Raw genomic sequence first — 24,543 nt, forward strand, 5'->3', positions numbered from 1 at the left:
CACACCGTACACGCGGGAACGGGTGCATCGATACTCTTATCGTAGAACTAGTTGAATCTGCTTTACTGATTGAGGAAGGGCCGTTCCACATTTCCCTCTGTCTCTCTGTCCGGGATTAACTAGACGAAAACGATAGACACTTCGCAATGGGATAATCGCGGGTAGTTGCGTATGATTGCGAACGGTTGTGTGCGTGCATACGTGAAATCACTATTGTACGAGTGAGAAGCAAGGAAACAAGTGAACTGGTTGAATCCTGACGGTGATTCGGTATGTATATATTACGTGCATGTACGATGGAACAAAACGTAACCATGATCGATCTGCTTTTTCAAACAATTTAACGGTCGGGGATCTATTGCCAACTACGTACTTCCGGTTATACAAAAACGCCGGCCAGACGGGGGATTATCTATTTTCATGCATCAAACATCCTGATTTTATGTAACAATCAGATACGCTGATAGTCTTTTGTGCGCCTCGAATGTTTTCTACGAAAACCATACACGTAAGTTACGCTATCCTTCACAAATATTTGATCATAATATAAGGAAAAAAGAACAATACGTGAATGTTGTGTGATTATTGTTTTGATGTGTACCGAATCTCGAAACATGTATTCGCATTTTCTTCTCAAACAAAAAAGGCAAGTTCATTTGTCGTTAAACAAGTGATCAAATACTTTTGAACGACAGAGTAAACATACGTATGTATACACGTGTAGTTTGTCCCGCGCTACGCATGGCATTCCTTTAATTTTAGAATTAATTCATCGAGTTCGGTATGTGTTTGATTCTTACGTATGTATATTTAAGAATCATTTAATCTGTTTACTTGTTCGGCGTGCCTGTGAAAGTACGTAAAATCAGATAAAAACGTTGCCATAACGTTTACTTTTGTAAGCATCTTGAAACCCGTTCAAACAACATTCATTTTATTTAATTCGACGTTATTTGCTATTTTCATCGCCGCTCGTCTTGTGCCAATATTTGCATCGTTATCGTACGATAACCGAAAAAATAATTATGAAGCTGTTATCGAAAGGGTAAGAGATTGACGATGGTTTTCATAAAAAGACCTACAATCTATGTAGACACTGTTATCGCATCTGAACAAACGTTTGTTGTTACAGTGTTTTTACTCGAGCAGGAACTTTGTAATATTCTTCTGTTCAGGCCGATAGGATCTCTAGCTCAAGATATCGTTTTCAAGGTTAATAGAAGGTGAATTGAAGTTCCATTAACCAAAGGAAAAGACGAAATTGTGACGATAAATATTTATAATACAGCACGATAATTATCATTATAATTATCGTGTGTTAGACTACCCCAGTTGTGGTGCCTCTCTGACGTTATATACCAGCCGTTCTCCGTCTCCGTCTATATGACGTAACCAGTGACGTCAACAAATTGGGGGATCGATCGAATTCAAACTTCGAGGTATACCTATACAGACACTTTTCGTTCCGGACGGTTTTACAACCGTCTCGATTAAATTGCACACCGATTTACCGTCAACCAATTTAGATATCATTAAACGATTAATTAGCACCGTGTAAAATACGAATTGCACAACAAGGTGTTAACGTCATTTGTCGATCGTTCGATAACATTATTAACATCGGTCGATTCGATTCGTTTTTACCTGGCGCGGATGCTCGTTAAGCTTATCGCTCATTAGGCAACGCCGAGACTCGAGTACAAGAATAGCCAATATAAATGCGCTCCAATGTCAGCGTAATGCATCCCGCTGATAATGAACTGTGAAGGGAGTTAATGCAAGGCAGTCACACGATACCCGTGTAATCAGGGTAATGTAATACTTTTATAGAATTTCTATCGAGTCGATATCGGACGGGTTCGATGAACCTTTATGGCTCATAGTCCCGGAAAATCCTATCTAAAAATAATTTATCGATACCTCTCTGTCCCTGTGTGTGTTTTTTTTTGGTCCCCAGGGGAAATGCAGTTAATTGCGAGATCCGTAGGCCTGTTATTCACAGTCACGCGGTTTGGTGCCCCCTCATTCCACCCGGATTCGGAACTTTATACTATCGCTCCACCTTCCGCTGTATTGAAACCGATTCGCTCGAGTTTCCAAGCTTCGAAACACTTTGAACGAGATACGGTTTTGCGAGTACTATACAGAACACCCGGGGAACTGATACGCAGCCGCTCGTGCCTGACATTTTGGTGCCTGGAAAACTGAGTTTAATGTTTCGAGAGCAGATACGATATACGGAGGCGGTACTAGAAAAGTATAAATTGGGTCCTCTTTCATTCGATCATCGAGTGTACCAGTACTGATGGGCGATACAGTTTGCGATTGGTCGATTTCTTTTCCATACTGTTACCCGAGAATCTGCCTTAGTAAAAATCTGCTTAAATAAATTATTTATTTTCACTTTTGGATTTTATTACATCTAATTTAATTGCAAGTATCGATACCAATAATGTCGAATTTTATTCCCGATATACAAATGTATCGATACTCTGAATATCAATATGTACTGATACAATTCAAATGTTTGTTTCTTCTGTATATTATTTTTTTTATTTTAAGGAAGTCACGGTGCGTCCTATTTTTGTAAAGTATTTCACGAAGTTTCCTTGAGGTAGTACTCTTTATACCACTCTATCTTCGGATAATCTAACAAAGAAATAAACGTTTGAACATATTCACAGAGACGGACAAGGGACAATGGTCATAGGGTTCCTCGTCGAAAATTTAGGAGCATATGTGTCCTGGGTACCTCGTACGAATTCACCTCTGAAGTAAATCGTCCAGGATAACGAAAGGAAGCCCTCTGATTCATGAGGGGTCTCGATAAAGTTCAGTTCGGCGGTCAAGCTAATGTGATTTCAAGCCTCTGAGTTCACCGTCCAATTACACTTAAATTGGAGCGTTTGGTAAAAAAAAAAAGAGTAGGAAAGGTTTCTATCGACCCAGTTTCTGCTTCGTTCGGAGTTCCTAATTTGGTTAGGAGCCGAAGGATTTCCGCGGAACTTTCCAATTACTACTACCTACCATGCTTCGAATGGAACAAAAAGAAAAAAAAGAAACGAGACATCACGACCGTGTGAGAAGTCTGCTTGAATCACGTCGAAGCGTTTCACCTTGTCCCTGTATAATATACACGATTTTCGGCCGGATGGTCGGGCTGCCGGAAAACGGGGGCTGTATACCTACCTACCGGCACCTACAGCCGAGGAGGGTTGGAAACTTCGACCCGTTTCGTCTCGAAATATCAAAGGTCGCCGCGCAAGGCGGATCCAACGTGTATCCCCGTTTTCCAGAGGAGCCAGGCGAATCCCTCGATTCCCATTGTCCCTGCTCTATCGTCGGGGAATAATTATCCGTCGCTTCCTTTCTGCGCCACCACGTGTCCAACGAAGAGGAACGAGTAATTTTTAAGCGATTGAAATTTAAAGGATTCTATAATGTCCCCCGAAGGATTTACGTGAATGGTTGATTAGTTAATGGTATCAACACAGACTTCTAATGGAACAGATAAGCTGTCTGCGAAATGAAAGATAGTCCTGAATAATACAGAGAAGTGGCAACATTATAGTTTTTACTTTGATTTTCGATCTGAAGTTTATGGAATAAAAGGATGCACCAGATTTCAGGATAATTTTCAGTACAACAAGAAGAAAAACACGTTGATGGACCGATGGTAGTAATTTAATGTCAAACGAAGGACTCCCGTTGTCTATTTCTTTCAATGTATACGGCCTCGGGTAGGGTAGAACGTTTGAAGTCCGTGAAGGAACTCCGAAGTCCTTTGACATTATCGAGCAATTTCCAGCAGGAAAGTTCTCAGTCGTTCTAAAATCTTTACGACTCGTGTCGAGCTTGAAGTTCAAGGCGTATGCTTGTATATCCGTAAACATCGTAAAGAGATGAATGGAAAAGATGGGCGGAAATAATTAAATTTGTTGCGACAGAGGAATCGACGAGTATGGTCTCGGAGGATCGAGAAGAATATTCTGACCTTATGGGTCCTATTAAACGGAAAGTTCACCGCTGGGATTCATTTCCAAAGAAACTGTTTCCTATAGAATATTTTGTCATCCAGCCAAGTTGAACGAAACCAAAGTGATTAATTGTTCCACGGTGGTGACAATTGTGTCATCGATTTTGCGTGGTTACGTCATCGCGTGCTTGCAACCTTGTTCGTTTCTACAAACGTTCGAAGACCGAGCACAGTGACATTCCTATCAAATGGTCTTCAGATATCACTAAGGCTCTTCAAGGATTATCGAAGACCTTTCAGCCATCTCCAAGGACCACTAGATTCCATAGTAGCTGTCAAGGATCACTAAACTGTTCGATGACTCTTGAAATCCAGGACGATGCTTTCAATGTCACGAAAAACATCCGACGCCCACTAAGGATCACTGGAGGATTGTGAATATTCAAAGATGGGCAATGGAGTTATGGTTAACCACGAAAATTCAGGGTCACCAAAGGTGGTTTGGAGATGTTAAAAAATAGTGGAAGGTAGCCAATTTAATTGAGGTGTAACCATAGATCTCAATATTCTGGCAGAACGTACAATATAAAAGTTTGTTCTGGCGACATAAGCCTTCTGTAAACTATTATTCAGGAACCATAGTTTTTATTGTCTAAGTTAACAGCTACAGAGCTACCGAACAAACGTAAATACAGCTTCTATCGATTCTAAGCTGAATCGAACTTCAAGGTTCCAAAATATTTAGAAATATTCTATCAATTATAAACAATGGATAACCCCATTTTTTGCACCCGCGTTAAGAGAGTCCCCCAGAGTCCTTTAGTTATTGTCGGAAAGTCCTCGCTAGAAAAAGTGCAAGCAACACTATCTTCCGGAAATAATCCTCCGACAAAGAATATAAGCAGTAACTCTGTTCGTTTTCAATAGAAACAATGTTCAGTCAGCCTCGGGAATGTGTGGAAATCACTATGATGTAAAAGAACAATTGTGCTCTAACAATAGAGCTGGAGGAATGGAGGAGATTTCGAGAACAGATGGAACTGACTCGATACGCCCTTTACATACGAAACTAAAATCAGTTGGAGAGAATATCAGTGGTCAAGTAATAATAAAAGAATATAAATATTATTAATCCTAATAGTCAATGACGTTCACTGATTTACAAAAAAGGATTGTATTGTACAAAAGGAATTGCCAATAGTGATTAAAAGCTGCCGAGTATTCCGAAGAACAGGAATTCCTTTCATTTTTTAAGAATCTCGAAACCCCATTCCGTTTGAACCACGTAAAAGGAAAAACTAATGACAAACGGATCGTTCCTGAGCTAGCCAGGAGTTTGATATACGGGCGGTCGCATGTTTACTGGTTTTCCCACTGACCCCAGACATGCTGGCGCTTCGATGAAATATACATTCTACGTTACACGCGCTGTACCATTTATTCTATTGCATAATTTATTCCGCTCAAAGGGAATTCACAACGAGCAGACGATGATTACTTTCTTAGATCAAATGGGGGTGACCCGATCGAAAATACGAAGTTACGCAATGTTTCTTAATCTTAACCGCGTGCAGGTGTGTCCTTTAAAATGGCGAACATTTAGAAATGTACTTGAAAATTATCTGTGTCACACTCACTTGTTTCGATCGCGTGTGCCGGTCGTCCGATTTTCCACGGAACAGAGATGGAAATCGCGTGGCAAATAAAACCGGTAGAGCCGGAACACTGCTATAAATACAGGTTGATTTGCGAACGTCATAGCGGCCACATTCATGCTCCGGATATACGCTGGTCATGACACGGGCGTAGCATGAATGTTCAGTCTCCGACTCACGTATCGGAACGGATAAGTAATAAAAACGTACTGGTATTGAATAAACATAACCTGATCAGGATTGGACACTTTAAAGTCTACGATCGGTTGGAGATATTGTTCACTAAGTAACGTCATTTCTGTTTTGAATCGAAAGACTGATGTGATAAAGGGTAAGAACAAGCAACGGAGGCACGTGGAAACGTCACGATTACGGTAAAGTCGGATTCTCCGGTGAACGATCGAATTTTTCGGTACGAATGATAAACGGAAATACATATATACATACTTTAAATATGTATACACCTGCGAATATGTTCCACGGAACGAAGACGAACGAGACACCGTGACAAAAGAACCATTGTGCGTTACATTAAAAAAATCGCCTTGAATTGCGTGTATCTTTTGAGGAAAAATGAATTAAAAACCCGGAGCGCAACCTTGTTCGCGAACCGCGCGATAAATCGGGGGAAGAAAGTAAAATATGACTGGGCAATGATGATCCTTTTGTACAGGTTAAAATCCTGTTCTGGACCAGTTCTGCGAGCGTCAACGAAATAACCCGTTCGTCATTAATCAAAGGGATCGTTGAGGCTGGTCAAGCATCTTTTCGAACGTGGAAGAGTAAAATCACCGCCCTTGAAAGCATTAAAGATATTCCCAGAAACGGACCGTTTACAGGATATTGCCGACGTTAAGTATAGGTGAGGATCTTTCGATCGATTGGACACCGATACTTCATCCATAATTTTCTTTTAAAGCTTTCAATATAAGGATATATATTTTTTTTATATAATATAAACCTTTAAAGTATTATTCTATCTACTTTAAAACTTAACTATCATGGTAGATGTAGAATAAATGGATTGCTCAAGGTCACTAGGCGGAACTGTCCCCTCCATCTAACAACTGCACCGCCCTCTTGTAAGAGTTTCTATGGCGATTCATGGTCGTGGACCATTCGGTTCTACTTTATTTTACTCGGGCCACTGTAGAATGGACAAAAGAAGCGCGATAATTCCGAACAGTTTCGAATCAGAAACACGTTGACGTGATTCCGAAGTTTCTTTTCAGACATGTCAAACGTGTTACCGTCGAAGACCATTTTCGGGGAGGGTCATCTTGAAACGACGATGACGTCAGCCGGAAGAAGGGCTTTTCTGCTCAACGGGAGATCGTCCATTCTCGTGAAATTCACTTTGGCGATGATCTACCACACTTGGAAGTTCTCCAAGGCGGTTCGTCCTTCGATAGGTTACGCTGTGCCAGCCGTGAGGAAGTTATCTTATTCCTCTGTGGCCGATACAACTCGCAAGAGGAACGATCTGGGTGGAAAGTCTCGTTGGGCGAATCTGCGATGCTATTCCTCCGAGGGTAGTTCCTGCAAGACGACCAACTCGAAGTCGGATTGCCCCGATCAGAAGCAAGAGATTCTTCAAAATCAATGTCCAGAGTGTCCTACTACGAATTCCGCCGCGGAAGAATCTGAAAAAGCTGCCGAACTCTGCAACACTCCTGCTATTGATGATCCTTGTTGCACACCTCCTCCTCCTGAATGCGAGAAAATCGAACAACGGGAACGTCGCAGGTTCCCTTCGCCGATTATCGATGACTGTCCGCCCTGCGGAGGTAAAAAAAAACTCTTCTTGGTTCTCTCGATGGTTCTCACTTTTCCTCGATATAGAATTCACTAGTAGGGGAGACAGGGTTGGTAGCCTATTTTGTTATTGAATATTAAATGACTAACTTATTTCATAAAACAATGAGGACATATCAAAGAGCTACAAGTACCGATATGTTTATGTTTCTGATATACTGTAATTTTTTTTTGTAAGTCAACCAATTCCGACCATGAGGCTGGTTGGCTACCTTGTTAAAAAAACATTATAATACCTTAAGTGTTATCGTATCTAAGTAACGACATTTCGACCACGTAATTTATTAAAAATGAAACACTGAAAAACTGGTCTACCAACTCCGATCTCCTCCTCTACCGACAATCGAAAAATGTTGTCATTCACTCGTCACGGTGGTTTTGTAGGTCAGACCGACAGAAATGCCAAGGAAAACTGCGTCACGCGTTATCACTGATGCTTCCGATAATCGATAATTCAACTCCGTTGCTTTTGTCATCCTAGAAGCACGCACATTTTTTTTTCATCTCGTTCCATTGTCATTGCGTGGAAAGCATCGCCGTACATTCGTAATATGGTATCGAGATAGAGTATCTGTTAAAAAAAGCTGTGTACATATACATGAAAAATTTGACTGTCGAAACACGATGTACCAATACACCGTGCGGTATTAAATTTTCATCTTTGGTTGCCAGTGATGCGCGAAATGCTTTAGGCGGCTTCCACCGTGTTCTAACGATATCGTATATGCTTTGCACGGGTGTAGAATCATTCAAGGAAAGGTTCTGGCGGAATATGGTGCTTTACATCACTTTTCCAGTGTTGTTCGTCTCGTCAGTCATCATTTTATCGAACAAGAGGAACAGAACCAGGCCTGAGTATGCGAACGTTTCGTATATGCGTCGAAGAAATGAGGTGCCATTTTTTCTGCTTCTGCGGCACTGTAATATTATATTAACATTAACATCTAATAATAGTGACGAACTTTTTAAGTATAAATGCATCGGAAAAAAATGATAATTCGGAATTAAAATTAAATTGCACAACGTAGCGGAACAATAATTACCATTTTTAGGTGAACAGAATCTATTTCGAAATTTAGTCGGCATTTTACGAGAATAATGGAACTAGTTTCGTTTATTTATGTATAAATATGAAACGGAATTTTCATATCAGTTTGTTCTTTGCCCTTTTAACCAAGCTGTCCGCACATCTCGGATGAGTAATCCATTTGCACGGTAATTCCTCCCTTGATCGATTAACGAAGTCTTACCGATTCGCTCGCCTTCGCCGCAGGAATTCGATATATTATTTTTTCTTACCGTTCACTTATCAAATATTTTGCTCCAGATTATACCTACCTTCTTCTACCTCTTCCTCGTATTCGATAATTTTATATTTTATCGTGATCGACCTCGGTCCCTTCGTCCTGTCCCTTACGTGTAATTTATAAATATTTCCCTCCTATGTAGTCGCTCCCGTGGGGTGACAAGCACAGCATCCAGAATCCCGTAAAAAATCCGATATCGCCGAACGGATACGAAGTGGAAGATCCAAATGCAGCGAAGACTAACGAGTGAAAAAAAAAAATAAGTTAACTTAAGAGTAAGTGTAACAACGTTCTGTCGTAGCTTCGGGTAACTATCTAAGTGTATTACTTAGATTACTTAATTCATGAAACATGTATTTATAAATGTTTGCTTCCTGTTTAACCATTTGAAATCGAGATAGCCTGAGAGTTGCTTCGACATTCATGACCATCGGAATGGCATTTCCCATTCCTGATCGCCGTTCGACTTTTATGGATTTGTCACGCCTCGCAATTACAAACTCTTTATAAATCCTCAATTTCATTAATACGCATACGATCATTCAAATCCGTTAAAATTCATATGTTTAATACTATATTCTGGAGACTGTGCTCCCAGGTATTTTTTTAAACAACGAATTGTATACAGTCAAGACTCGGCGAGGGTTCTTTTTCTTCACCCAGGCCAGAAAATACGCAAGGACACTATTGGCCCTGTTTCTTACAACAGAAGAGTGTAATAACTCGACACGCTTGTTAAATTTGTAACAGCACTTGTTCCTTCTAACGACACGTCTCGAGTAGAGAACCCAGATGTTTGTGTCTCGGGTAGCAGCAATCCGCCGTAAAGCAAGTTTCTTTCCCGCGAGTTCCAACGTGTGATTCCTCTCGAAGGGGAAGGTCAGCATCGGACGAGTCTACGCTCTTTGGCCCCACTTTTCATCGCCCGGAGAAATCTTCTGCTTGCGTCACGGGTATAATAACATGTGCATACCGTAGCCGGCGGCGGGTTCTCCTAATGTCGCTTGACGTCACCAAGACGCTCGGCTTGGCTGCCGTGAGGATGGAACACATTATCTGTCTGGACTCCAGAGCCAGAGTGTATTAAGTCCACTTTAAAAAAAATGACATTTTACATGTTTCCTGTATCAAATTATTTAATTCTTTCCGGTGGTAAAAATGATTTCGTTCTAAGTCGTCTACTTTTTAATATACAGGATATTTCACCCGATTTTTAAGAAAATCAAGATGTCAAAATCGGGTGAGACACTCTGCAGGTACATAATGGTCCAAAAATGATAGTAAGTTCATATTGTTAAAACAGTGCAAAGCCCACCATAGAGGAATTAATGTAAAGTTCTCCATTTCTACATATAGAGACTTGTCATAAATCCATTCAAGAGTTCGGAGGCAGCGATTGTTTTTCGCTCAATTCTTACGGAACAGTTCCACAGTTACAAGGTTGTCGCACCTTTGATTTGCTTTCCTCTGAAGTTTGGAAAGTGTGACTTAATACGCTCTGGCTCTGGGATCCAGATGTATGTTCTGCGGGTCCGTTCCTCTCGGCTCGATTCACTGGCAGCTGCGGTATGAGCCCGCGAAACCGCTGATGACCATTCCAGGTCCACGATGTACGCATGTATTCCAGTTAAGTGATCGATATACCTGTGAGTTAATTAAATTATTAGCTATCTTTTATGCCATTTATTATAAAGGAGAAAATCCATTGACCAAGAAACATTTGTTTAGTATGTTTTGTGTAACCTTGGAATATCCTTGGCACCTCTAATCGCCAATGTCCGTTCATCTTTATTCAATTGAAAATAATCCAAACTGACCGCTTGAAAATCGTAGGCACATTTGTGAGCTTTTCCTGGGAATACGATGAAGTAAACTGAAAATCAGATACAAAAGCCTGTAATATACAGGGTGTCCCTGTATTGATGGTACATGAGGAAATAAGTCGAAAATATGCAATAAACTTGTTCCATTTCAGACTTTGTTTTCGAGAAAATCAACTTCGAATATCCGCCGGATACGCGAGCAATGACTGTAATTGAATAGGACTTGGCTAACGCGTCTGATCATTACATCCCGTTTCTACTTACTGTAGTATGACAAATGCACAGGTTTCAGATTGAAACAAAACACAAGAAATGTTCCTTTTAACCCCTTAACCGTACCAAGGTACGAACGAAAATAGACCACAATCGGGGCTTTCGAAAAAGGATCATTAAACATATGCTTTTTAACGGTACACAAAGGTTAGCTTGTTCCCTTTTTTTATTTTTATTTCTAAAAGAGTACCTCAAACTTTTATCGAAGCGATCCCAAGTCTTTTTTAACTCAAGAGATAGAGTAATATTTTGTTCCTTTCGCGTTTGAAACTTTTGTACGAACAAAACCCCCGCTTGTCTCTCTGTTCGAACAAAAATGTCTACTCCCTGGCTTATATCGCCCGTGTCCGCGGTTCACAAAAGAGGGGAGGGGGATGGTTTTCACCCCGTCCATCGAGCAACCCCCCGGCGCTTTTGTGCCAAATCACTGGTAAGAGCGTCATCTATCCTTTTGATAGATGAATTTCATTCTTCTCTTTCATCTATCGGTGAATAGACCGAATTCGGCCCCGGCCCTGTACGTAACATTGTTGATTCAACGTCAAGGAGTATCGCCGAGAGAGTGCTCTCCCATCCCGGGGGCCGGGTTCCTCTCCACTAAAATGTCAAAGGTCAGTTTTCTTCATCGGCGACGATATAGGCAGGCGCGGCTGTACAAACCAACCTGGTTAACTCGATACGAATTTCGATAAAATGCCACATTACATTATATTCTACCGCGCTCGATTATGCACAAATGCAATTTCCCGTTGCAGCGTCATCGTGCCGATATTTTGCGCAATTTCATCGTGCCATGTTCCCTCTTTCCGAACCTCGCTCTTTGCACCGTAATTGCATCATCCTTCCTTATTGTATTTCCTTCTCCGACCGTCTCGTGTCAACAGTTTTTTTCTTTCTGTTCCTGTACACCTCAGGTTGAAGCATAGACGTAGCAATCTAGACTGCACATCTCCCTGAAACGGGCGTACTAAGTTTAGAAAAAGGTAGATAGCTTTCGACATCTCTTTTTAAATCTAAGTAGTGGGGGTGAGATTCTGGGTTTCTGGATTTTGCTCCGCATCCGCAGCCATCGCGACCCGATAACATTTCCCATTTGCTAACCTATTCAATGATCCATATGTAGTACGTTCTACGAGCCCGAGATAGTCTACCAATAAACCAGTTTCTAAATCTGCGACGGTACCCTAACCTACGCCGAAATCAACGAATTAAAATAACGCTCGCCTGTCGTTATTTTTGCTCCTCCCATCCGACCACCGACAAACTTCCAAGGGGCTCTTAACCGCCTTCTTCTCTATAAAAAGATGTTTCTTGGAAGGGTGTCCGGAAAGAGGTGTTGCGCGCGAGGATAAACAAGCCTCATCTCGCTTCCCCCTGTAGTGAATGGCAGTGCTTTTCCCATTTAACTATTCACGGGGACAAAAAGGGGGGAAAAGATGGACGATCTACGGTTGAGAAAGTGTATGCACAGATCGTGTGGGTGGATCAAAGCGTTCATTCGAGCCTCGTAAAGCGACACCCTGGGGGGAAATGGCGCGTACTGTTTTAACCCTTGTCGTATAACATCTAGTCAGACTCGTGTTGACGAAATTCAAAATTGATTCAACAAAAAAGAATATTATTCAGTTTTCTTTGAATCGAGGTGAAATGCCACGTTGTTGGCGTTTATATTTAACCCTTTGCACTTTGGAATTTTTAATTTTCCATACATTTTGCCCTTCAAGGGGTCAGTCGGGTGCAGAGGGTTAACTTTCACAGTAAAAATACAGTTGCGATAAGTACAGAATTCTTTTCGGTTCTGGGAAACTATCGACAATAATGTAATCCTGTGTACACGTCAAGAAAATCGTAGGGCAAGGGGTTACCAATTCGACCCCCGAACGGAACAAAGCGTGCAATCCTGTCGGCACGCGTGCCGCGTCTCGTCTTCTTCGCGGGGAAGCTCGCCTGGTGTGTTATGGCGCATCTGGTCTTGCGTTTTCTCGCTCACTCGGGGGGAGATCGATCAATAGGCCAGGGAGGCGGCGGAGGCGGCTGTCCATCCAGTGACGGCTTCGAGAATTTGCATTGCTAATCACCTGTAATTAAGAAGCTCGTGAAATGACTTGAAATTCTCTTGGTAACGCTTTTAGCCGTACTTCATTACGTTGGGGTATCAAAACTGTATCTACGATAGGGACAGACTAGATTTTTCCGTGAATACACAGAGATAACGAATAGATACGGTATATATATAGGCTTATACTTTGTTTAATCATTCGTAGTGAAATATTGTTTTATTTTGAAATCAAAAAAAGAGAGAGAGAGATTTGAGACAAATTGTCTCATCTATTACTCGTTACTCTAGATCTTTTATCTCCATAGTGGTTTCACCTATGATTCTATGTAATGATAACATAAATGTTCCCGAATACCGGAATAAGGTACTTACACGTAGTTGTTACATATTTGTCACGTTGATGCATCTAATTCTGTTAAAAAAAATTTGTTCTGTATATATATTGGAGTATTAATCGAATAAGAAAACAAAAAGTATGCGATTATATCTCGGTGTACTCGAGGAAATCTAGGGGCTTCCGCCTCAATTTTACGGCACTGCATCCGGATTGCCGGGCCACGGGGGCGGCAGGGGGCGCTCCTATTGGTCCAGCTCGATTTCGCGGGTTCGAGAAGTCGCGCGTGCCAACGGGCCCGCCAATCGGAGCGACCTCCGGCCCGTCAGTCAGTGGCCGCGCGTTGCCCACGTAACGTCGTATCGTTTTCAGGTCGCGGTTCGCCCTCCACGATCCATTGAAAACTTCTTTTCAGCGTACAAACCATCCTTCAAAAGAAACTCACTATCATCTCACCGTCTCCTTCCTTTGGTTACTTTTCCCCAAAGATTTCTTTGCCTGTCAGAGAAAACGAGTCTTATTCAACGACCGTGCCTTTCGTGCTGTCTAACCTGGTACACTCCAACGATGTGACAGTGAGACGGGACTCGTACGAGTGACCCCCTTGTTTGGAAGAAACGGTGACACGATTCTCTCTTGAAAAATCTCACTGGAAAATTGATTCGGTATACAATAGGAGCTAGTAAGCATCCCGATATTCGTGTCGTTAGTTACTTCATCGATACTGCCAGGTCGTTCGTCGATCAAGGTGTACATACCAACTTGTGGTCCAGTTATTTCGGCTTCCCGCGAATTACCTCTGTCTGAAAGGTGTGGCGCGAAAAGTACGGTGCACCAGCGAGATCAAGAAGCATATAACAATCGCCCGGTCACACCGACCATCGCTCTGTCCCATTTCCGCGATGCTCAAGGTTAAGGAAACCCTATGCCTGTAAGTACGTCGATACGCCGCCGAATATATTTATGTATCAGCTCGATTATCAGCGGCACAGCAGACTCGTCCGATGTTCGAGCCGTTGGGAATCTGTCAGTTCAGACTCACCGGAAACGATTGGTCCGATCTGACAGGTTGCGATCCAATAGGGGACTGCTGTCTCGGGCGCTGCTACGAACCTGTCGGGAACAAAACTATTTTTCAAATGCGTTTTTCAGGATCGACGAATGTGTCGAAACACGGGCAGGCATATTAATCGTTTCGAATGAAACATTTGAAAAAAGTCTTTAATGGGATCCTACGGTTATAAATACAAACGAATTTACGATCGTGTATCCTGTGTTAAATTTAAAATTCATTGGATACGTTGAGCTCGCTGACAGTGGTAAATTTTATCGCCGGAAGTGGAGTTTTTGAATTATAGATACAACGTTCTTTTATCGTGCTCTAGTTCGAAATAAATTGTTCCCGTTCGAGGGGCGTTTTATCGTTATTTATTGGAATTTTCAAAAACCGGTTTGGAGGGTAAATTTTACCGCTAAAAGCAACAAATTTCGCGTGCATACGATGAACGTAGTACGGGTTGGGTATAAATAAGGATCTTACGCAAGATTTTGTTTATTGCTCCGACCGCTGCCGGAGGAATTCGTGGTTTGGTTTCCGTGGGCTCGCGGCATTAGTGTTGGTGATTGGTGGCTCATGAGTTTCTTGTGAATTCGTAGGAGATCGAACATCTTCTGTGTTATTTATGTCCTCTACATAAATTAGATACACATGAACTTTGTATTACGAAGTACCTTTATGAAAGTACACGTGTACTTTATGTAAATATTACGAAATAAATTATGCTGCCTTTATTTTACTATAATTATGTACTGTATAAAATCAAAATTATAAATTTGCATTAAATAAAAAGTTTTAACACGTACACTACGGTGTTACAATTTATTAATAATAATTGCATTATCAGAATCGATTACAACATCGTTATTAATGGCCCCTGAACTGGCCGCGACCGACCCCCAGCGGGGATTTGCGTGGAAACGTGTGGTAAAAACACGACGATTCGGCATTTGATGTGCTTCAATTATAGACTGAACAAAAAAACCGCCAGTCGATGCTCAGGAAGTCCTAATTCTAATGCACGAGAAAGGAAAGGCACCCGCGAGCCTCTATACTGCGCGTTTTTCGTCGAATATCCGATGGATTCGAACGTAGATAGAATCTTGCTTGAGTCGTCCCTGCAATAGACTGATAACGCGTGATTTTATGGTCACAAGTTGATCAGATCACTGGGACGGTAATTAAACTTTTATTGAACATACTCGCGCGACACCTTCACGTCGAAGTTTCATTTTTTGAGTCCTAATTCTTCTTTCGTTCTGTTCCCCCCCAAGTATCGTACCTATGGTATCATGAAGTTGCATCGTAAAACGGAAACGAGAACCTGGGAGCGACAAGCACTTTTTCCTGAAGCAGATAGAAGATAGGATAGGAACCGCAAAATGTTGATAAAGGAGTATCGAATACCGCTGCCTCTCACTGTAGAGGAATACAGAATCGCTCAGCTATATATGATAGCGGTAATTACACCTTGAATACAAACCGTTGGGGTAGCATGTCTTCTCAAATCGGGCGAAGTAAAATTATTTATTGAAATATCTAACTGTTGTAGAAAAAGTCTCGCGAAGAGAGTCAAGGAGCAGGCAGCGGTGTCGAGATCATAGTAAATGAACCTTACAGCAACGGTCCAGGGGGAAACGGACAGTACACACACAAGATTTACCATGTGGGCAGTCATCTGCCGGAATGGTTCAAGAGTTTGCTACCCAGGTCGGCGTTGATCGCCAAAGAAGAAGCATGGAACTCCTATCCCTACCCGAAGACCCGTATTGAGATAGAAACGTACTATTTTCCTGACAACGGATATCAGGAGAATGTGTTCAAACTCAGTGGTAGCGATCTGAGAAATCGAATCGTTGGTACATACTTATTGTTTAGGATCGAAACTTTAGTACAGTAACGCTAAAACCCATGAACCGTCTCGGCTACATAATCGTATTTCAGACGTAATCGATATCGTCAAGGATCAATACGTTGGTGACTACGTGAAGGAGGAGGACCCGAAGTTGTACGTGTCTCAGAAAACTGGTAGAGGACCGCTTACAGAATCATGGCTGGAAGACTATTGGGCAGACGTGAAAGTACATAAGTCTTTTTTTACAACGTTCTAAACGATTCGTGTATAGTTAGATAATAATCAATTTGTCGTTCAAGATTGCTAGATGGACCTACACTTACCATATATACTTCGATTACTCCATCACCCCAGGATTTGTCGCTTTCAATTTTACACTGTGCACGTTGACATTCTAGATAATTGTGGAAATGGTGTTAACTGGCTAATTATGTCTTGTCCTATCGTAAGCAATAGTTATACATTAGAACTTTTTGATTCAGGGAAAACAACAGCCAACGCCGTCCGGAAAATCTTTAATGTGCGCCTACAAGCTTTGTCGCGTAGAGTTTCGCTATTGGGGCGTGCAAACAAAGTTAGAAAAATTTCTACACGATATAGGTCAGTACTGTATAGATATACAACCAGCTCGTTTTTCTATCTTTCGACGTTCAGTGGATTTCCTTCTCTTTCTGGTATGATATCGAATGTGCTCGGGACATTTTCAGCGTTACGGAAAACCATGGTACGAGCCCACAAGCAAGCGTGGGCCTGGCAAGACGAATGGAATGGTTTAACTATGGAGGATATCCGAGAAATCGAGAAGCAAACTCAAGTGGCACTGCAGAAAAGAATGGGTGCTGTCGAAGGCGGCGAGGACACAACCGATGAGAACCAAGAGAACGCTACGAATGCCACTCCACAAGATTCAGATGTCGCCGCTACTTTGGCTGCTACCCTTGGAAGTATCGAGAAGAATGAAGATCTTCAGAGTCCACCGAGCGTTCGAAAATCTTCTGACATACCTATGTCGAACACAGCTGGCAGTTCCGAGGGTGAACCCAGCCCTGAAGACTCTCCCACCGAAGTACCTGAACTTAGGTAAAATTTGAAGTAAAATCAAGAATCTTTTTGCTTCAGTGGAATCCCGTTCAGTGAAGTATATTATTTACAGTGATCGAACCATTTTCAGAAGCGCTCCTGCTGAGGACAAAGGGGACCCTAGGAGAGGATGGAAAAAAAACAAGACGATGGTGCATTCGCCATGCTCGAATAAGAGTTTCGACATGCAGATAGCGAACTGGCGGATGGAGAGTATCGTGAGGGAATCCGAGTCTGGCAGCGAAGAGGAATTTTTCGATTGTCAAGGTAAACTATCCGTTCACCTTGCGAAGCATGGTGATAGTTCTTTCCAAAAAGTCTAACATGCACAAACAGTAAACATTTGGCTGAAGAAAACTCATCTTTAAAACAGCTGGTACAGCGAATTTCTTAGACACTACATCATTCACGTTCAAGTGTAAACAAATTCGAAAACAATCATCTGGATAGAAATGTGTCTTTTGGAAGTTCGCATTTTGCCAGTGGCGAATACAGCATGAGCTGGTATCTTTTGACATCTTGTATTTGTTTGATGTATACCCTCTCTGTTTTTTTTTAAATCGCATTCCACACTGCAGCTGGGTTCGTTATACCTATTATACATGCAGGTAGGACATGTAGATAAATCTTCTTAGAAGTGTGAGCACTTTAAAGTGTTCCGTTCGAAGATATACTTCAAGAATTAATTATCGACACTTGACGTTAGTGTTATTATAGTATTCTGTGTACAAGATTCAAACATTGTACAATTGCATTTATGCCTTTTTAGAGGAGAGTAAAGTAAATTTGATTGCCTAGAGAAATTGTTATACTTACAGAGGGTCTGATCAGCTATATTGTAGACAGACATCTGTATATAGCTTCAAGCATGGAAATTCTAATAACAATTTTTAACAGCATGGGACAGCATGGCTCTGTAGATTATGAGTACAACATATCTTTTCTAGAGTACCATATCTATTTAACACAGCAGAATGCTACAAACTAGTTAACGTTCCTATTTATTTGCTTCCTGTGACGCCTGTTCTGATCTGAGAAAGCTGACATCCCGATTTGCGTTCTTTTGTATCCTATATTAACACGTGTCACGATTGCTTAAAAAGGCACAATGCATAAGCAATGTTCAAATTTTTGGTTACACAGAGGACTTTGGAGATAACTCTTCATTAGCTAAATGGAGTTCTTTGGATCTTCTAGCAGAAGAGGAGGACAGTACGGTCGTTTCGCCCACGTCAGCAGATAAAGAAGGTAAAATCATAATGGTTCATCAGGATATTAACAGATTCATGAAACTATCGTTGCGAGTCATTTCGATCTTCATTTATAGATGATACAATATTCTCACCGTCTTACCTCCACCGAATGGCTTGTGAACGTAGCAGTAAAAGACTGCAAATCTCTGCGTCGGCTAGCATCGACGTCTCGTGTCCAGCTTCGCCTCAACATTCCCCGACTCATCAACCATGCAAAACTACCGTGCTTCTTATTGTGATGCATGCTGGAAGCGTATTAGGTAATTAAAATAAATTCATTTAAGACGTATCACTTAATTTGTTAATTGATTGATTAATTTCATACAATATACGATGTTGAAACATTTTAGACGCTAATGTAGACTTAACTGCAAAAAAATCGGACATCACAACTTTCAAAGGCGCCTTTGAATCAGTCATGAGACAACACTACCCCAGTATGGTTGGTCATGTCGCTATTAGGTTTGTTTCCTGCCCTTCAATCTGCACCGAAGGTCTTGGTATTTTATCGAGGTAAAAACTGAAACGATCAGTTTCAACGAATCTGAGTTTTTGTACTTAATATATGTTGTTTCGGTTGTTGTATATTCAATCTGAATTCATGGTGCTTTAATGTATTTCTTTCCAGTCTAAGTCCATACAGCTTTGACGTATCACCTTCCTCTGTGAATGCACCTCCTGTGACCCATGACACAATACCAATTGGTGCAATACCACTGCTTGCTAGCTCTACGACGGAATATCAGGACGCAGTGTCACGAATTATAACCGGAGCCAATCAAGTTTACAATGAGTTCATAAGAAGCGAGGAGGGCCGTGGGTTCACGGGACAGATTTGTTTCATCGGAGACTCAGTAGGAGCGATTTTAACTTATGACGCCTTATGTAGATCAACTCACTCTAGACACAATAGCGAAAACAATATCTTGGACGGTCAAGCGACTGAAAACAGTGATTGTGGAAGACACTTGACTGCACCTTCTCCCAGAAGAAAATCTTCTAGTATAAGGTGAGATATATACATTCGTCGAAGTTATGAAAATCTGCTGTCGGTAGATTAATATACTTTCCTCTTTTTAGCGATTTTCAACATTCTAAACTGGACTTTGAAGTAGGAGACTTTTTCATGTTTGGTAGTCCACTTGCTTTAGTTCTGGCATATAGGAAAATTTCCACAAGCAGTGATAAAAATAGTAATATAAACAGGCCGTTGGTGAATCAGGTGTACAACTTATTCCATCCTACTGATCCTGTAGCTGCTAGACTAGAGCCACTGATCTCTGCAAGGTTTTCTCTCATTCCACCAGTTAATGTGGCTCGGTATCAAAAGTACCCCCTTGGGAATGGTCAGCCTTACCACTTATGTATGTACATCTTGTTTAAGGTTATAAATAGAAAGAAGAATATTCTAAATAATTTCTTACTTTCAGTGGAGACAATCCAATCGAATCCACAGTTATTCACGGATGGTCTTAACATTCCAAATATGTCCATGTCGCATATAAGAAGGCTATCCGATATATCGATTCACAGTACCATGTCCGGTATGGTTGAAAATGTTCCTTTACAAGTAGTATCTAATTGTGAGTAAAAAGTAAATGACGTTATTTAATATTCCGAACATGAATAATTTTCATTTTTACACTGAACAATTGTTGCAGTAACGCAAAAATGGTGGGGTGCAAAGAGACTGGATTATGCGCTTTACTGTCCAGAGGGTTTAGCGAATTTTCCTATGAATGCTTTACCTCATCTCTTCCATGCTAGTTACTGGGAATCTTATGATGTCATCGCGTTCATTTTGCGACAGTTAGGCAGATTCGATTTACCAATACTCACTAACGAAGAGAAAGAATTATCTTGCTTCCGTCCAGGTCAGCCCAGAGAAAAGTGGAACAAGAAACGTACCTCCGTTAAACTGAAAGTAAGTTAGCTTCAATAAAACAAGGAATATCATCGAAAATATTGTCTTCTTTGTACATCAGCTAATAACGTTTTTCATTGAACTAGAATGTTGCTGCCAATCATAGAGCAAATGATGTAATTGTTAAAGAAGGATCATCTCAAGTGTTGATTGCTAGATTTATGTATAGTCCAATAGATGTTATTGCTTTGACAGGTATATTGAATATAATTCCATATGAAATGCGTGTTTTTGACATTTCATGTGACTATAATCAATTCCTACAGGCGAAAAAGTGGACATCCATATCATGAAGGATGCTCCTGCAGGAGAATGGACGTACTTATCGACAGAAGTAACTGATAAAACTGGTAGAATAACATATAAAATACCCGATGACAAAGCACTGGGCTATGGAATTTATCCCATTAAAATGATTGTCAGGTAATATTATCAATCTAGAAATTCTAAGAAGGTATTATCCGGTAATACGTATGAACTTGTTTTCTTAGAGGTGACCATACATCCGTTGACTTTTTCTTGGCTGTGATTCCACCAAAAACAGAGTGTGTGGTTTTCAGCATAGACGGTTCGTTTACCGCTAGTATGTCGGTTAGCGGCAAAGATCCGAAAGTGAGAGCGGGAGCTGTTGATGTAGTCAGGTATATCCCGAAAACGATGACGTATAAAAATGAATTCTCTCCTGTTCGTGATTTACTGATCTCTGATTGATTCGTTTAGGCACTGGCAAGAATTGGGTTACTTAATTATTTATATTACCGCGAGACCTGACATGCAACAGCAGAAGGTTGTTTCCTGGTTGTCACAACACAATTTTCCTCACGGTCTTGTATCCTTCGCGGATGGTCTTTCGACGGATCCATTGGGTCATAAAGCTGCGTACTTAAACAGACTCGTGCAGGTAAACAGTTATCTAAAGATACATCATTCTTGATCTTTAGCGAAAGGTAGAATAGACTATGGCAGTTTGTGCGATATAGTCCTGTCACGTATTCTATGATAAACAACGAAAATAATGGGAGCTAGATTAAATATATTAATACATAATTTGATAATACAATAAAATAAATATTACTTTTTCTTCTTCTAGGAACATGGTGTAATAATTCATCACGCATACGGCAGTAGCAAAGACATTAGCGTCTACACTGCGATTAATCTTAAGCCCAGTGAAATTTTCATCATTGGCAAAGTACCAAAGAAGCATCACGTTCTCGCTACGATTCTTCATGACGGCTATGCCGCTCATTTGACTATGCTACAGGCCTATGGAGGCTCGAGGCCCGCACAGGGTAACGCTCGCATGGTGATCCCAAGAGGTCAGTTCGGTTTACCCGGACAAAATGCCTCTCTACGACGAAGAAGGTGAGTGATCTATTCTGCGAAGAAACCCGATGCCGATATTGTGTTTTATCAGATTACATCTTGTCGTGATGTGTGGACATTTTTAAGGTAATAATTCATTCGATCCTTGCTATCCCCGACGTTCAGACGTTTCGCTCGCTGCAGAACGGTGGAAGTGTCGTGATAAATGTTGTCTCCTAGAAAGAGGACGCGCAGAGTGGGGCGGAAGGCATTTCGGAGATTAATCAAAAGCGCTCTATTATCTGTACATAGATAACGCTGTATTTTTATAAGTCAAGTACTGCAACGTCAGTACGAAAACGTTTCAAGCTAAAGTAGTTGTTTCAGAGGCGATGATGGTGCGTTCTTCGTACTCGCGCCCGAATCCATGTTATCTAAAACCAATATAGTCGAGAGATTTGTAAAAACAATCGTAACTACGAGAACAAGGTACATAAACTATGAATAATCTAAGTAGTGGTATGATATAATCGGTAAGAGTCTTGACAAACGATACAGACCAGCAAAGTAACAATCAACCCGACTTCGTATTTTTATAATACGTGCCATCAGAGTGTAAGTCTATATCGTATGTTCAGATATAAGCACATGATATGGCCCCGCTGTGGTGTTTACACAACACAGCAGTTAATTGTGCGACAACATTTAATTCGAATTGGAACAAATCTTCTGTAGTTACATCTAACTCATGTATAATCTATGTACAGTATCGTTCATGCTGGTATTATCGTCATTTTCCTCCCTTTTCTTTCTTCGCTTGTTGTGTTAGTGGTGACCGCTGGGTTCTTACAGATAGAAGTAACTTCACGTTTTTCAATATAGAGAAAGACCTCCTCGCCGACTAATCTTTCTATCACTCTTAATACGTTTCCCTCGCATTCGTCAGCCGAGCAATGTCTAAAAGCTTATTAGTTCCTTCGTTACAGGTACCTGTTATGAAGATACGTCGTGTCACGCGGCAAGTGCCGTCGCCGTTCTACGCTCAAACTTAAATGTTTTATCTGTCAGCCGTACATATGTCCAGAATTTGTGGTTAATCGGCGTATGAGTGTCTAGATGTACAGAGACGTAAATCGTATTTTCGTTACCTCCTGAAATGGTCTGATCTCACTTTAGCAACCAAGGTAAAACAGCGTCCCTTACCGCTTGAGATTTGTTAGGCGAATGTATGTGTTACAGACAAAAACATTCAGCTGGATCCACCACCGACAAATTACCCTTTTTCATTTTGATTTACAGTTTTTTTTTAACGATAATTTCCCGCTGATCAGATGTGGTTTGGTTTGGTGGTAGATCAGGTTAAGACATCCGCTTGTACAAAAGACTAACAGCACGTTTCGAACTTGTAACAGTACAAAAGCTCTGACACGATGCATGATTATACATGCGAATGCCATTTCAAATAACACCACAACTCATGGACACGACGGTATACTACTAGATTGTAGACGTTTATGTAAATTCATACTACTATACACTAAACCATAAGAAGTGGAATTGAACATATATTTATGTTGTCTATTAAAACAGAAACTTTACTAAAATTCACAACGCTGTATTCGAGTATGTTTTGTAGCTGTATATTGATCCTCGGCAGGAGCGGATATGCAGATCCTACAGCAATTGAAACTACTGCTACACACTCACGAGTCAACCAGCTTTGTTCTTGTCATTCCGTGATCAACAAGATTAAACTAAATCGACTCTTCTAATTTCATAATACATTCTAACATTCTTTGTGCTTAAGCAACTTCCATTGTAGGAGCTCTTCAGAAGAAAATTTCGAACAACAATACGTTGAACATGATTCTGAATGGTTACATCGACAATGGAGGATGTACTTACACGTTCGTTTGTTTCATCGTTCAAGGAATGATTAAATGATCCACTCTACATCGCTGTTATTGCAGACGGAACAGCCGTTCGTGTTCATCGTCATTCCCATCATGCACCAGTGCTTCTTATTCACGGAGATGTTGCGTCACGCTTCCAGTATGAACATCCAAACACACTACTAATTCTACTACGCTGCTAATCCATGTTTTCATCTGCTTCCACAACTGGCGATCTACACCTATCTCGTTGATAGACGCAACCATACTTTTCACAATTCTACTACAGTCCAATAGCATTCAAGAAGTCACTGAAACGTACATGTATCCTAGATTTAGCCTTAGAGAGTAGAGAAATCTGTTCTGTCATCATGGTAATGTTTAACCAGAAATAATTGCAAACGGACTACATATTCGTTTAACTCACAATGTTCTGGGAATTTGAATGTCTGCTTTAACTTCCCGGAAACTTGATAGGGAACTTTTACTTATGTCCTCAAGCATGATTTATGATACCCTGCGGCTGATAGTGAATCAGACTCTATTGATGCTTACCCTGTTTTGCCAATTTTTAACAATTTTAATGTATCTTTAACGTTAGGAGGCGCTTAAGCGTATGTTGCTCAGAATGATGAGTATTCCATTTATTTTGAGCAGCATAGCAAGTACCTCAGATAAGTTAACAATACACGCTGTATACACTACTAATATGCAAAATTCTGAAACTTAAAGAGATGGTTCGTTACTTATGTGTCTACTCACACCAAACAACGATAGTTCTTTCAGATTGGCCAAGCGTGCAATATCTCAACCCATACCGAGCAAAATGATGTTGCCTTTGGAACGATCGACGAGCGTCGGGCCACCGATGTCACCTCAAACCACTCCAACCATCAGATCCACGGCACCGAAGAAACTCTGACGGTTCGCTCGCT

At 41.0% G+C, this 24,543-nt stretch overlaps 1 protein-coding gene and 1 long non-coding RNA gene across 2 annotated transcripts; one reads left to right on the top strand and one right to left on the bottom strand.

Moving 5' to 3' along the window:
• Positions 1-244: 244 nt before the first annotated feature.
• Positions 245-24,543, top strand: LOC107191407 (protein retinal degeneration B). Its single transcript, XM_015580445.1, has 21 exons — positions 245-270; positions 15,574-15,759; positions 15,852-16,158; positions 16,244-16,380; positions 16,637-16,754; positions 16,862-17,234; positions 17,326-17,501; positions 17,813-17,842; positions 18,378-18,482; positions 18,562-18,747; positions 18,838-19,000; positions 19,116-19,496; positions 19,568-19,851; positions 19,918-20,070; positions 20,149-20,411; positions 20,498-20,606; positions 20,678-20,834; positions 20,903-21,052; positions 21,132-21,312; positions 21,502-21,776; positions 24,386-24,543. Exons 2-21 carry the CDS (start codon positions 15,682-15,684, stop codon positions 24,528-24,530), a joined length of 3,771 nt encoding a protein of 1,256 aa, XP_015435931.1. The 5' UTR covers positions 245-270; positions 15,574-15,681; the 3' UTR covers positions 24,531-24,543.
• LOC107191408 lies at positions 21,886-24,067 on the bottom strand. The gene is made up of 3 exons (XR_001516277.1): positions 24,036-24,067; positions 23,622-23,919; positions 21,886-22,150 (listed from the first exon to the last, which is right to left on the bottom strand). It is a non-coding gene; the product is annotated as an uncharacterized LOC107191408 (long non-coding RNA).

The sequence above is a fragment of the Dufourea novaeangliae genome, unplaced genomic scaffold, assembly GCF_001272555.1.
Source record: "Dufourea novaeangliae isolate 0120121106 unplaced genomic scaffold, ASM127255v1 scaffold246, whole genome shotgun sequence".
Taxonomy (NCBI): Eukaryota; Metazoa; Arthropoda; class Insecta; order Hymenoptera; family Halictidae; genus Dufourea; species Dufourea novaeangliae.